At 43.1% G+C, this 14,725-nt stretch overlaps 1 protein-coding gene across 1 annotated transcript; it reads left to right on the top strand.

The window, feature by feature from the left end:
* The first annotated feature begins 2,611 nt into the window (after positions 1–2,611).
* On the top strand, positions 2,612–8,974 carry cfl2 (cofilin 2 (muscle)). The gene is made up of 4 exons (XM_034117231.1): positions 2,612–2,731; positions 5,497–5,804; positions 7,377–7,453; positions 8,845–8,974. Exons 1-4 carry the CDS (start codon positions 2,729–2,731, stop codon positions 8,955–8,957), a joined length of 501 nt encoding a protein of 166 aa, XP_033973122.1. The 5' UTR covers positions 2,612–2,728; the 3' UTR covers positions 8,958–8,974.
* Positions 8,975–14,725: the final 5,751 nt, after the last annotated feature.

Consider the following 14,725-nt stretch of genomic DNA (forward strand, 5'->3'; position numbering starts at 1 on the left):
AAAAACACACCTGACTCCATTCATAAAACACACCTGTCATAACTCCATGTGTCAGTGTGAGACCTCTGTGAACCCAAGCTGTCTGTTTAAAACACCAAGTCTCTCAATAACTCACGACTAACTCACCTGTAGAGGATGAGCACCTGTAGAGGATGAGCACCTGTGCACCGAGTCGTTATGAATGGACCCAGGTGTCTTTAGACCTGCTGCAGGTGAAACACTGGCTGGAGAACCCTCTCATACTCCCTGAAATATCCCTTTAATGATGAGTCTGAGCTTGTTTTGTTTGAAGCTCACCTGAGACCCCTCTCACCTGAGACCTCTCTCACCTGATCACATGACCCTCACTGTTATAAACAACCCTTCCACTGTGAGTTTGTGAAACCCTAGAGAAGTTGAGTAGATTTCCTCGACCTGCTGACGTTCAGGGCATTTTTATATTTACTGTGTCAGAGACATTCCTGTAGGACATTAGAGACAGACAGGTAGAGACAGAGACAGACAGGTAGAAACAGACAGAGACAGACAGGTAGAGACAGACAGAGACAGACGGGTAGAGACAGAGACAGACGGGTAGAGACAGACGGGTAGAGACAGAGACAGACAGGTAGAGACAGGAAGAGACAGGTAGAGACAGGAAGAGACAGGTAGAGACAGGAAGAGACAGGAAGAGACAGGTAGAGACAGGTAGAGACAGGAAGAGACAGGTAGAGACAGGAAGAGACAGGTAGAGACAGGAAGAGACAGGAAGAGACAGGTAGAGACAGACAGGTAGAGACAGGAAGAGACAGGAAGAGACAGACAGGTAGAGACAGACAGGTAGAAACAGACAGAGACAGACAGGTAGAGACAGACAGGTAGAGTGGTTCATCTAAACTCCCATCAGGCAGTTAGTTTTCGCTCAGGGACAAAAACATGTATTTGATTTGAATGTAAATAGTTTTCACTGATTTTCCGGCTGAATTAAACGTGTGTTCAGTTAGAGAGCAGAAATACTGCCCAGTTGAAAGTGTTGTTAATTAGCCTTAAAGGGACAGTCCCACATTTAGAGGGGGCAACACATAATGAATCTAAAGATGGATTAACGATAATTCATCCTCTTAGATTCGGTGTCACAGAGTAGTCTTAGCTTAGCTTAGCATAAAGGCAGACAATGAGTTGAAGTGACGGAGATCAGATAATAAAATGTGGCGCTGTCCCTTTAAGAGGCACCCCGAGGCTTCTGGGATTTGTATTTTTTTGTATTTTTTGGACTACTGCAACGTTTTCCTGCTTTAGAGTGTTCCTTTGTTTGATGCGTTCTTCTTCTGTGGTGTTAGTGTGACTGCTGCAGCTCAGTCAGTTTGTGTGAGAGAGAGAGATTGCGTGTGTGTGTGAGAGAGATTGTGTGTGTGTGTGAGAGAGATTGTGTGTGAGTGAGAGAGATTGTGTGAGTGTGAGATTGTGTGTGTGTGTGTGTGTGTGTGTGTGAGTGAGAGAGAGATTGTGTGTGAGTGAGAGAGAGATTGTGTGTGTGAGTGAGAGAGAGATTGTGTGTGAGTGAGAGAGAGATTGTGTGTGAGTGAGAGAGAGATTGTGTGTGAGTGAGAGAGAGATATAGTGTGTGTGTGTGTGTGTGTGCGAGGAGCGCGAGAGAGATTAGATTAGATGGTTGGTGGTGCTGGGGTTGTGTGGGATGTTGTGTGTGTTTGTGTGTTGTAGAGATGTGTGTGTGTGTGTGGTGTGTGTGTGTGTGGTGTGCTGTGGTGTGTGTGTGATGTGTTGTGTGGTGTGTGTGTGTGTGTGTGTGTGTGTGTGTGTGTGTGTGATGGTGTGTGTGTGTGTGCGAGTGTGCGAGAGAGAGAGAGAGATTGTGTGAGTGAGGTCAGCTGTACACTACACTGGAGCCGCTGCATATTTATTTAGTTCTGCCTTTGTTGTCTTTATTTATGACTGGTAGGAGCTTCCTGATGCTGTTTGTTGTTCTGAAATAATAAATAAAGTGTTATAACCAGCTGTCTCTGCGTGCTCTAAGAGTTATAAAGTGTTATAACCAGCTGTCTCTGCGTGCTCTAAGAGTTATAAAGTGTTACCATGCAGTATTTAAAGTTAGTGCTCACCTGTACCTGTTCACCTGTGTACCTGTACCTGTTCACCTGTGTACATGTACCTGTTCACCTGTACCTGTGTACATGTACCTGTTCACCTGTACCTGTGTACATGTTCACCTGTACCTTTGTACATGTACCTGTGAGAGTAATCTGTGGGATGGGAAGCAGGCGGGATGAAGACAACTTCCTGTCTCCTGATTGGTTGGTATTTTTACTTGTTAAATGAAGAGCCAATAGTTAGCCTTCCCCTCCTCCTCATAGCAATTCAAGTTTTTCGGAAAATTCCTCTGAAAATCTCAGAATTCTGGGAAATATTTTGACATAGAATTTGATTCAGATGTTGACCTTTAAAAAAAAAATGTTTTTAAATATGAACTGATTCCCAGAATGTTTTCACTAGATTTTTAAAACATTTCTGAAAATCTTTTTAAAAAACTGAAGAAAAAGCTGTATGAGGTGGATCAGGTTTACCGGGTTTACCGGGTGCTGGTTCGAGTCCCCCTCCCTCCCCCCTTTCTCTCTCTCTCTCTCCTCCCCCTCTCTCTCTCTCGGACACATTCCCCTCTCCTCTCTCCCCTCTGAAGCGCCTCTTCCTCCCCCTTTCTGACGGTCATCAGCAGGTCTATCCCCGGGACAACATGGTAAGGATCTCCCGGAGCCTCCCCCCGGTCCCTCTCTCTGTTAGAGGCCGGGACAGGGAGCCTCTTTCCGGGGCTAAAGTCTCCGGAGGACCGTTATGTGGCTCCGTTCCGTTAGCATGGGGTTAGCATGATGTTAGCTACACCATGCTACATGACGCTAAGCTATATCATGATGTAGCATTCTTCCGTTAGCTGCCGATAAACCGGCTGTTATTAACCGGGTTTATTAAACTATGATTATTATAAAGTAACGGCTCCTGGTGAACCGTTGTTATGCTGGGGGTTGTAACGGGATATATCCCGGTGTTATTAAAGTAACGGTCCGCGGAGCCTCTGCCCGCAGGCCGCGGCCCGGAGACACCTCTCATCCCCGGTGTTTCCTGCGGGCTCAGAGGCCTCACAGCCCGGGGACAGAGCACCGGCAGCACCCGCTAAAAATAACCCGGGTCAAATATCTGACCCGGTTCAGAAACCTGGATTTAATCCGAGTTTAACAGACGGAAAGACTGCGGAGTCATGCTGTCTGTCTCTCAACTGTCTATCTGTAACCTGTCTGTCTCTCAACTGTCTGTCTGTAACCTGTCTGTCTCTCAACTGTCTGTCTGTAACCTGTCCGTCTCTCAACTGTCTGTCTGTAACCTGTCTGTCTGAAGGCCTGCAGGCTGAGAAACTGGGACTCAATTTACTAATTTACTAACAGATTAACTAACCAACAGTAACACTATATAACTGCCAAGAACACTCACAAACTAACTAACAGTTACTCTAACTAAAAAGTTAAACTAATTTACTAAGAGACACTTTAACTAACGAACAGTTACACTTACTAACAGTTACACTTACTAACAGTTAAACTAACTAAGAGACAGATTAACTAACGAACAGTTACACTTACTAAGAGTTAAACTAACTAAGAGACAGATTAACTAATGAACAGTTACACTTACTAAGAGACACTTTAACTAAGGAACAGTTACATTAACTAAGAGACACTTTAACTAACGAACAGTTACACTTACTAACAGTTAAACTAACTAAGAGACAGATTAACTAACTAAGAGACACTTTAACTAACGAACAGTTACACTTACTAAGAGACACTTTAACGAACAGTTACACTAACTAAGAGACACTTTAACTAACGAACAGTAACACTAACTAAGAGACACTTTAACTAACGAACAGTAACACTAACTAAGAGACAGATTAACTAACGAACAGTAACACTAACAGTTACACTTACTAACAGTTAAACTAACTAAGAGACAGATTAACTAACTAAGAGACACTTTAACTAACGAACAGTAACACTTACTAAGAGACACTTTAACTAACGAACAGTTACACTAACTAAGAGACACTTTAACTAACGAACAGTAACACTAACTAAGAGACACTTTAACTAACGAACAGTAACACTAACTAAGAGACAGATTAACTAACGAACAGTAACACTAACTAAGAGACAGATTAACTAACGAACAGTAACACTAACTAAGAGACAGATTAACTAACGAACAGTTACACTAACTAAGAGACACTTTAACTAACGAACAGTAACACTAACTAAGAGACAGATTAACTAACGAACAGTAACACTAACTAAGAGACAGATTAACTAACGAACAGTTACACTAACTAAGAGACACTTTAACTAACGAACAGTTACACTTACTAAGAGACACTTTAACTAACGAACAGTTACACTAACTAAGAGACACTTTAACTAACGAACAGTAACACTAACTAAGAGACACTTTAACTAACGAACAGTAACACTAACTAAGAGACAGATTAACTAACGAACAGTAACACTAACAGTTACACTTACTAACAGTTAAACTAACTAAGAGACAGATTAACTAACTAAGAGACACTTTAACTAACGAACAGTAACACTTACTAAGAGACACTTTAACTAACGAACAGTTACACTAACTAAGAGACACTTTAACTAACGAACAGTAACACTAACTAAGAGACACTTTAACTAACGAACAGTAACACTAACTAAGAGACAGATTAACTAACGAACAGTTACACTAACTAAGAGACACTTTAACTAACGAACAGTAACACTAACTAAGAGACAGATTAACTAACGAACAGTAACACTAACTAAGAGACAGATTAACTAACGAACAGTAACACTAACTAAGAGACAGATTAACTAACGAACAGTTACACTAACTAAGAGACAGATTAACTAACGGACAGTTACACTAACTAAGAGACACTTTAACGAACAGTAACACTATGAACCTACTAGTAACCCTTACTATTTAACTGGAACCCTATCTAAATAAAGGTCTGACTAACAGACACACCAACTGGCTAAGCTCCAGTTACACTAACCAACTCACAAGTGAAAGAAAGAAAGTACCACATTGTACTCGAGTACAGAATTAAAGTATTAAAGTTTATGTTACTATCATCTCTTTCTCATAACATCTCATTTTATTCAGACTTTAAATTCCTGGTTTGTAAAGAAATGAACCAGTCCTTAAACTCTGAGCCAAACATTACTTCAACCGAGAACAGATAATACAATATTTAATATATTAAGATTTTTATTTGAACAATAACAAGACTGAAAGGAATGAATTGCTGCTGTAATATTGAGTATAAATGCACATATTTCAGCAATAATAAGGACTTAAACCGATCAATAGATCATAACTTATTTAATATATATATCAAGATGTTTCCTGGATGAATTGCTGATGTCATATTTGCTGATGTCTGAATATTGATCTCGTGTGCAGGCGTCAGGCGTGACCGTGAACGACGAGGTGATCCGGGTGTTCAACGACATGAAGGTGAGGAAGTCTTCGTCAACTGAGGACGTGAAGAAGAGGAAGAAGGCGGTGCTGTTCTGCCTGAGCGAAGACAAGAAGAAGATCATCGTGGAGGAGGGAAAGCAGATCCTGGTGGGCGACATCGGGGATAGCGTGGACGACCCCTACGGATGCTTCGTCAAACTGCTGCCACCCAACGACTGCCGGTACGGGCTGTACGACGCCACGTACGAGACGAAGGAGAGCAAGAAGGAGGACCTGGTCTTCATCTTCTGGTGACTGCTCTATTCATACATATAACATACATATAACATGCATACTACATACATATAACATACATATAACACACATACTACATACATATAACACACATACTACATACATATAACATACATACTACATATATATAACATACATACTACATACATATAACACACATACTACATACATATAACATACATACTACATACATATAACATACATACTACATATATATAACACACATACTACATACATATAACATACATATAACACACATACTACATACATATAACATACATACTACATACATATAACCATACTTGCCAACCCTCCCGATTTTCGCGGGAGACTACCGATTTCCTTGCCCTCTCCCGGTTTCCTCCCGGGGTCATATTTCTCCCGATTTCTGACAAAATCAGATTTACTCACGACTGTTTCCACTCGGACTTTAATACAGCTACACCATTGTTTGGTTTCCATGGTAGCGCGTCTCTTTAGCAGCGCACGCAACTGAAAGTCTGAGAGGGTGTTCAGCATGGTGAGGAAGATAGTCACAGAAAACAGAACAAGAATGGACAACTCTACCCTCTGCTCACTCCTCTCCAGCCCACACATATGCTCCATCAAGGATGGTGCTACAGGCCGCAAGGCAGTGCACTTACAACTACAATAAGCATGTTAATGTTAATCTACAGCTCCGGCGATCCACTAGCAACTTTTTTGTTTTAGTACTGAACAAACAATGAAAAACACGTTATCTATGAAGAAAACAGATTCTGCAATATCATTTATAACAACCATCAGGCGTGAATAGCACATCTTGGCAATGCAAAAAGAAAACAGCACCAGGATAATCAATATTCAACCTGAGATTCGACTGACCAGAGAACACATAAAGGATCATGAGATCTCGGCATTGCACATAAAACAAATTTCACAGCGTAGGGTCTCACCTGCTGAACTGAACTCTCTCTCTGGATCCAAACGGGCCCTTTCACAGCGTAGGGTCTCACCTGCTGAACTGAACCCTCTCTCTGGATCCAAACGGGCCCTTTCACAGCGTAGGGTCTCACCTGCTGAACTGAACCCTCTCTCTGGATCCAAACGGGCCCTTTCACAGCGTAGGGTCTCACCTGCTGAACTGAACACTTTCTCGCTTGGCACGCTGCTTCCCTGAACACAAAGGTACTTGGTTGCCATACGAGACAGTATTGGTTGGAGATTGGATGTGTTGCCACCTTTACCAGAAATAAACTTCTTGCAGTGGTTACAGACCCCACCATTCAGACTGGCAGCCACACTTTAGATTTTCTAAATGCAGCCCACACTCCACAGTGACTCGTTTGCGGAGTTTAACGGCGAAATTGACATCGTAATTTCGGCGGTTTGGGCGACTACGGTATACCGTAGTCGCCAGTAAGCGGTATTTCGGTAATACCGGGTACCGGTATGAACCCCTAGTGCAGAATATACCCTAGAGAGGGGTGTGTGTGTAACTGTGTGTCTTTAACTGTGTGTGTAACTGTGTGTGTCTCAGTATATATTGTGTGTAACTGTGTGTGTGTGTGTGTGTGTGTGTGTGTCAGGGCTCCAGACGGCGCTCCTCTGAAGAGCAAGATGATCTACGCCAGCTCTAAAGACGCCATCAAGAAGAAGTTTACAGGTGAGGAGCTGCAGATACCTCCACCCAGCTCTCCCCCTCTCTGTCTCCCCCCCCCTCTCTGTCTCCCCCCCCCCCCCCCGCCCTCTCTGAACATAGGATTATTATTCATGACTCTAATATTTACATTTTATTATATATCAAAATATAGTTATTTGTATTGTCACAATACATTCTGATCTTCACATCACATTTAGCTGAGGCTTTTATCCAAAGCGACTTACAATAAGTGCATTCGACCAAGAAGATACAAACTTGAAGAAAACAGAATCATATAAGTACATCAGGTTTCATAGAGCCACAACATTTCAAGTGCTACTCAACTGGCTTTAGATAAGCCAGTCCTTTGTTAGTATATAAGTGCTTTGTTAGTGATTCTATCGCTCGAAGTGGAGTCTAAAGAGATTAGTTTTCAGTCTGCGCCGGAAGATGTGTAAGCTTTCTGCTGTCCTGATGTCAATGGGGAGCTCATTCCACCATGTTGGAGCCAGGATAGCAAACCCACGTGTTTCTGCTGATGGGAACTTGGGTCCCCCTCGCAGTGCGCCGTTTGGCTGATGCAGAGCGGAGTGCACGTGCTGGGGTGTACACTTTAACCATGTCCTGGATGTAGGAAGGGCCAGATCCATTCACAGCATGGTACGCTAGTACCAGTGTCTTGAAGTGGATTCTAGCAGTTACTGGAAGCCAGTGAAGGGAGCGGAGGAGCGGTGTGGTGTGGGAACATTTAGGAAGGTTGAAGACCAGACGAGCCGCTGCATTCTGGATGAGCTGCAGAGGTCGGATGGCACATGCAGGTAGACCAGCCAGGAGGGAGTTGCAGTAGTCTAGGCGTGAGATGACGAGAGCCTGGACCAGAACCTGCGTGGCTTTCTGGGTCAGGAGGGGACGTATCCTCCTGATGTTGTAAAGAGTGTATCTGCAGCAGCGGGTTGTAGCAGCGATGTTTGCAGTGAAGGACAGGTTGTTATCTAGGGTCACACCCAGATTCCTTGCAGTCTGAGTCGGGGAAACAACAGAGGGGCCGATGTTGATTGTTGGGTCAAGAGTGGGACACTCTTTTCCCGGAAGGAAAAGCAGTTCAGTTTTGTCAAGGTTGAGCTTGAGGTGGTGAGCAGACATCCACTGAGAGATGTCAGCTAGACAAGCAGAGATGCGTGCGACGACCTGGGTCTCTGAGCGGGGAAAGGACAGAATGAATTGGGTGTCGTCAGCGTAGCAGTGGTATGAAAAACCATGCGGGCTAATGACTGATGAATGGGTTATTTCTCTAAATCACCTAAATAATGAATAAAATGATATTTACCCTAAAACTCAGAATATTAGTCCAGATATTAATGTAAACCTTTAACAATGTGTTTACTCTCTCTCTCTCTCTTCGCTTTCTCTCTCAGGCATTAAGCACGAGTGGCAGGTGAACGGTCTGGACGACATCCAGGACCGAGCCGCGCTGGCAGAGAAGCTTGGGGGGAACGTGGTGGTCTCTCTGGAGGGGAAGCCTGTGTGATGACCCCCCCCCCCCCACACACACACACACACACACTCTCTCTCTCTCTCATGTATTGGCATTACAGTTAAAATAAACCATGTTGCCAAAGCATCAAAATACAAAATAATTACACAATAATTTGATGTAAAAACATTAACACACATTTCAAATGGTTACATATTAATGATATATATACAGTAATACAATTACACTCTCTCACACACACTCTCACACACACTCTCTCTCTCTCTCTCTCTCTTCTCTCACACTCTCTCTCTCTCTCTCTCTCTCTCTTCTCTCACTCTCTCTCTCTCTCTCTCTTCTCTCTCACTCTCTCTCTCTCACACACACAGCTTCCTGTCCGTTGGTCCTCAGGAGTGTCTTTAGCCCCCCCCCACATGAAGGAGATCTCATTAATGATATGCAAACAGTCTGTTGCCAACAGGACTTCGCCCCCCCGACGTTCGTCTCGCTCAGTTTTTGCCAAAAAGTCGAGGAAGATCTCCGTCGACTTTATTTATTGTCGTGACGTTTCTTCTCCATGTTCACTCAGCGTTCTATGCACCAGAGAAGAAGAAGCAGCTTCCTGTCAGCGAGCGCACGCCTCCGCTTCACTTCCTGTCCGGGCCGCCGCCTTATTTCAGTTTGAATGTAACCCCCCCCAACCTGACGCCCCGCCCTCCCCAACCTGACCCCCCCCCCCCCCCAACCCCCAACCTGACCCCCCCCAACACACGAGCTAGAGCGCACTTTTATTTTGTAAGAAACACTAAAGGAAGCCTCGTGAAGGAGGAGTCGTTTCTGAGATCACAGGACGCTGCAAAATAAACGCTGTGGCACCTGACCCCCCCGCCTGGTGTCTGATTCAGCCAATCACAGCACAGCACACACACACACACAGCCACAAAGAAGGATCTGAAATGGTGCTTTTATTTTGAAGTTCTGAGCTCATCCATTATGTGAGATATATGGGTCTTTACTTTAACTTGAATAACTTTCTAGTCACACACACAGAGACACACACACACACACACACACAGAGACACACACACACACACACACACACACACAGAGAGACACACACACACACAGACACACAGACACACACAGAGAGATACACACACACAGAGACACACACAGACACAGACAGAGACACACACACAGAGAGACACACACACAGAGACAGAGACACACACACAGATAGACACAGAGACACACACACACAGAGACACACACAGAGAGAGAGACACACACACAGAGACACAGACACACACACAGAGACACACACACAGAGACACACACACACACACAGAGACAGAGACACACACACAGATAGACACACACACACACAGAGACACAGACACACACACACACACAGAGACACACACAGACAGAGATAGAGACACACACACAGACAGAAAGACACACACACAGAGAGACACACACACAGGTGTTTACAACCGTCAGGGTTTGACTGACATCTGGAGATATTTGTAAAAGTTCTTTAATGGTAAAATGTGATTTCCTGAATCAGCTGATCCTCTGACAGCTGACTTTATTAAGCATTACAGTTCATATTTAATTAAAACATGAATTAGAGTCAGAGTGTCTGCAGGATCATCAGCTCAGTCTTCACCTCAAGAAGAGCAGAAAGAGCCTTGAGATGCATCCACTGAATATAAAGGGAAGGTCTCTGTTGCTCTCATCAGACGACAGGACACGAGACATAATGGAGACATGTGACCTAAAGGGAAGGTCTCTGTTGCTCTCATCAGACGACAGGACACGAGACATAATGGAGACATGTGACCTAAAGGGAAGGTCTCTGTTGCTCTCATCAGACGACAGGACACGAGACATAATGGAGACATGTGACCTAAAAAATCATGTCAAGAAAACATTTGAAATTCTTCCAAAATAAAGAAAAGAAGGACCTTAATTTGACATTTTGACTTTTTAATCATAATTAAAAATGAAAGTGTCCCTCCTGCCTCCCTGTGACACAGACTGATTTAATATGACATACACATACATACATCAAGATGTTTCAACTGAGAGGAGATCTGCTGGGACTCAGGAGCAGATGCTGCTGCAGAATATAAACATGACTCAGCAGAAAGAAAGCTGCAGAATCTGATCTCAGATCTATTCCTGGATCCCAGAGAAACAGCCCACACAAGGACACAGAGAGACAGACACAGAGAGACAGACAGTCTATGAGAGACAGACACAGAGAGACAGACAGTCTATGAGAGACACAGAGAGACAGACAATCTATGAGAGACACAGAGAGACAGACAGTCTATGAGAGACAGACACAGAGAGACAGACAGTCTATGAGAGACAGAGAGACAGACAGTCTATGAGAGACACAGAGAGACAGACACAGAGAGACAGACAGTCTATGAGAGACACAGACAGTCTATGAGAGAGACAGAGACAGACACAGAGACAGACAGTCTATGAGAGACACAGAGAGACAGACACAGAGAGACAGACAGTCTATGACAGACACAGAGAGACAGACAGTCTATGAGAGACACAGAGAGACAGACAGTCTATGAGAGACGCAGAGAGACAGTCTATGAGACACAGAGAGACAGACACACAGAGAGACAGGCAGTCTATGAGAGAGACAGACAGTCTATGAGAGACGCAGAGAGACAGACAGTCTATGAGAGACACAGAGACAGACACACAGAGAGACAGACTGTCTATGAGAGACGCAGAGAGACAGACAGTCTATGAGAGACACAGAGAGACAGACAGTCTATGAGAGACACAGAGAGACAGACAGTCTATGAGAGACACAGAGAGACAGACACGTCTGCTATATGTATTATCTCCACAAACAGTCATTGAATAAACTCAGACACAGCCTGAGATCAGCCTGCTGTCTATGTGCTGCATTCAGAATATGATGAATTATAGAAATACTGCTGCTTTACTGGACAAAAGTTCACCCTAAAAATACATTATAAGAACTTTTCTGAACCAGATGGAGCTGCTCTTTCATTCGGGGATAATTTAAGAACCAAATATCCATAAATGATCCCATTTTATGATTGTGACACACAGATTAGTCGGATCAAGCCATAAACTCTAACGGTTAACGACGTTAAACTACATCCGGGTAACTTGTCACAGAGCTCCATTCAGAAACGGGTGAATTATATAAATATTCCTACTTACTGGACGTAAAATATCCCTAAATATAACTTATTAGAACTTTTCTGAACCAGAAGGAGCTTCTCTTTAATTCGGCAAACACTGAAGAACAAAATATTTGAAAACAATTAAACTTTAGACGATTTCCTGAATAAAACTCACCAACTGTCAGTAACGGCTAACGCTAAGCTACAGCCGGGTAACTTGACTCTTGCTACAGAGCTCCATTTAGAAACGGGTGAATTATATAAATACTGATGCTTATCAGGGCTGCCAACATTTGAGTCCAGCTTGGAGTGAGATTTTTTTGTGTTCAGTGTTACAAATGTATTGAACATGTACAAACTAGGGTTTCCCATTAATGTACCGGGCGCTACAGTGGAACACGCACATACACAGTGTACCCGCGACATCAAGTGCTATTTTATAAGTGGGGGGGGGGGGGGGGTCCTCACCTCCTGCGGTCCATGTACGCATTTTGCGCTGTCCGGAGCTGACAGGTCCATGGAGCCTGCCTGCAGGCGCTAATCTCAGGACACTTCCACTCTTCAGTACATTGCCACTTTCCGAGCAAGAAATGCACGCAAAATACAAGCCTTTATATTATTAAGGTACAGTGCCACTTTCCGAACCATTAATGAATGCTTGTGTACATAAAAACGGCAGGCAAAACCGTTTTAAATGTGTGTTTCCTGTATGGCAAATACAGCTGCTTTATTTATGTCTTATAAGTTGTTGTGAGTGTGGGAGGAAGCAGCTACAGGTTAGCTTAGCCCTAATCGATCAGTGCACTACGAAGCCAGTGCTAGACAGTGAACTGTCAACGGGGGAGCCCCGCCGGTCATTATCGGCCGATATTCACTCTTATAGTTTGATCGGTGCTCTCTATAAAGGCCAATCAGGAGAGCTGGATCTGATCGATATGGACATAAACGCGAGTGAAGTTTTAGCGAGCTGCATGAGAACATGGCATGCATGCCCCCGGGAAGATTTTTTTTAAATATTGAAGTTAAATTCATCAACCTGGTGCACTTTGAGAGCAAAATGAATTTATGGATACATCTCTCAACACCCATATGAAACAGAACTGTAAACAGATTTTCTTTTTCTTTATGGATATTTTACAAATCACTCACCTTTTAAACTGTATTCTTGTTTTACTGTCATATAGTATTTCATACCTGTTTTTCATTTATTCTCATAAATGGTGACCAAAACGTTTGAGACCCACTGAGATAACTAGACTAAAGTTAAACACTCAGAGACTCCCTTACCTCACTGAGCTGTAGTTATCTCTCTCAGTCTGACAGGACAGAGCTCTCCTCTCCTTGTTTTAGAAACAGCTTCTAATATCTGTTAGCGCAGTTAGCTAACCAGATGCTAACAACAACAATGCAAATACTGAGTTTGGTAGAAATATACTGTATAATAGTAAAGTTATTCAAGATAATGCCATATTTATTGAAGATTTTACATTATAAATATTCCCCAAAATTATTCAAAAGCATATTCTTCCAAACTCCTTGCTATAGTATGACCACCAGGAGACTATTGATGTGTGTAGTGAGTTTGGTAGTAATATACTGTATAATAGTGAATATTATTGTATTCTCTTTTTTCGGAGTTGCACTTTGCAGACGGTCCCTGCGCACTCGTTTCTTCTCCGGCTGCGGATAGAGACCAATGTTATGTGCCCAGCTCGGAGGACGGCGCGTATTGGCTTTTTTTGATCAAAATGTGATTGTAGTTCGTTGTCCTTACGACGGTACTTAGGAGACGTAATTTGTGTCTGAATAACGTTTTGTTCATGAGTTATTGATCCGTGAAATCCGAATCTCCCAATATCGTTCCAACTTTACTGAACTAAGCCAGAAGACCGTCTCATTTCGTAGACCGCTCGGTTTGCTGTTCCTTCACTTTATTTTTATATTTATATACATTTATTTTGGACGAAAACTTAGCGTGAGGAAAGGCATGTGTGGCGTGAGTGCGTGAGATTCGGGTTGATTGCGTGACTCTCACGCTCAATGCGTGAGTGTTGGCAGACCTGTGCTTAATGGTCGGGAAATATCCCTAAATATAACTTATAAGGAGCTTGCCTGGAATTCGGCCAACAGTTTAGAACAGAATATCTGAAAACAATCATAGTTTGCACGATTTTCTGACGGGAAATCACAGAATATCAGTAACAGCTAACGCTAAACTACATCCGGGTAACTTGACCCTTTCTTACAGAGCTCCATTCAGAACCGGGTGAATTATATAAATATTCCTGTTTACTGGACGTAAAATATCCCTAACTATAACTTATAATGCATTTTCTGAACCAGAAGGAGCTGCTCTTAAATTCGGCAATTAGTGAAGGACAAAAGGTCTGAAAATGATCGCAGTTTATACGATTTCCTGACGAAAAATCACTAACTTTCAGTAACGGTTAACGGTAAGTTACATCCGGGCACCTTACGTTAAAATGTAGTATTTCAGACGGAGGTTTGGTGGAGGAAACAGAAAACTGTTTCCTTTTCACAGATTTAAGGACAATAAATTACTTTAAAATACAGCCGAAAACAGCAGCATTACACCTGCCTGTCATCCGGACTGTCACCTGATAATTTAAC

The sequence above is a fragment of the Trematomus bernacchii genome, unplaced genomic scaffold (assembly GCF_902827165.1).
Source record: "Trematomus bernacchii unplaced genomic scaffold, fTreBer1.1, whole genome shotgun sequence".
Taxonomy (NCBI): domain Eukaryota; kingdom Metazoa; phylum Chordata; class Actinopteri; order Perciformes; family Nototheniidae; genus Trematomus; species Trematomus bernacchii.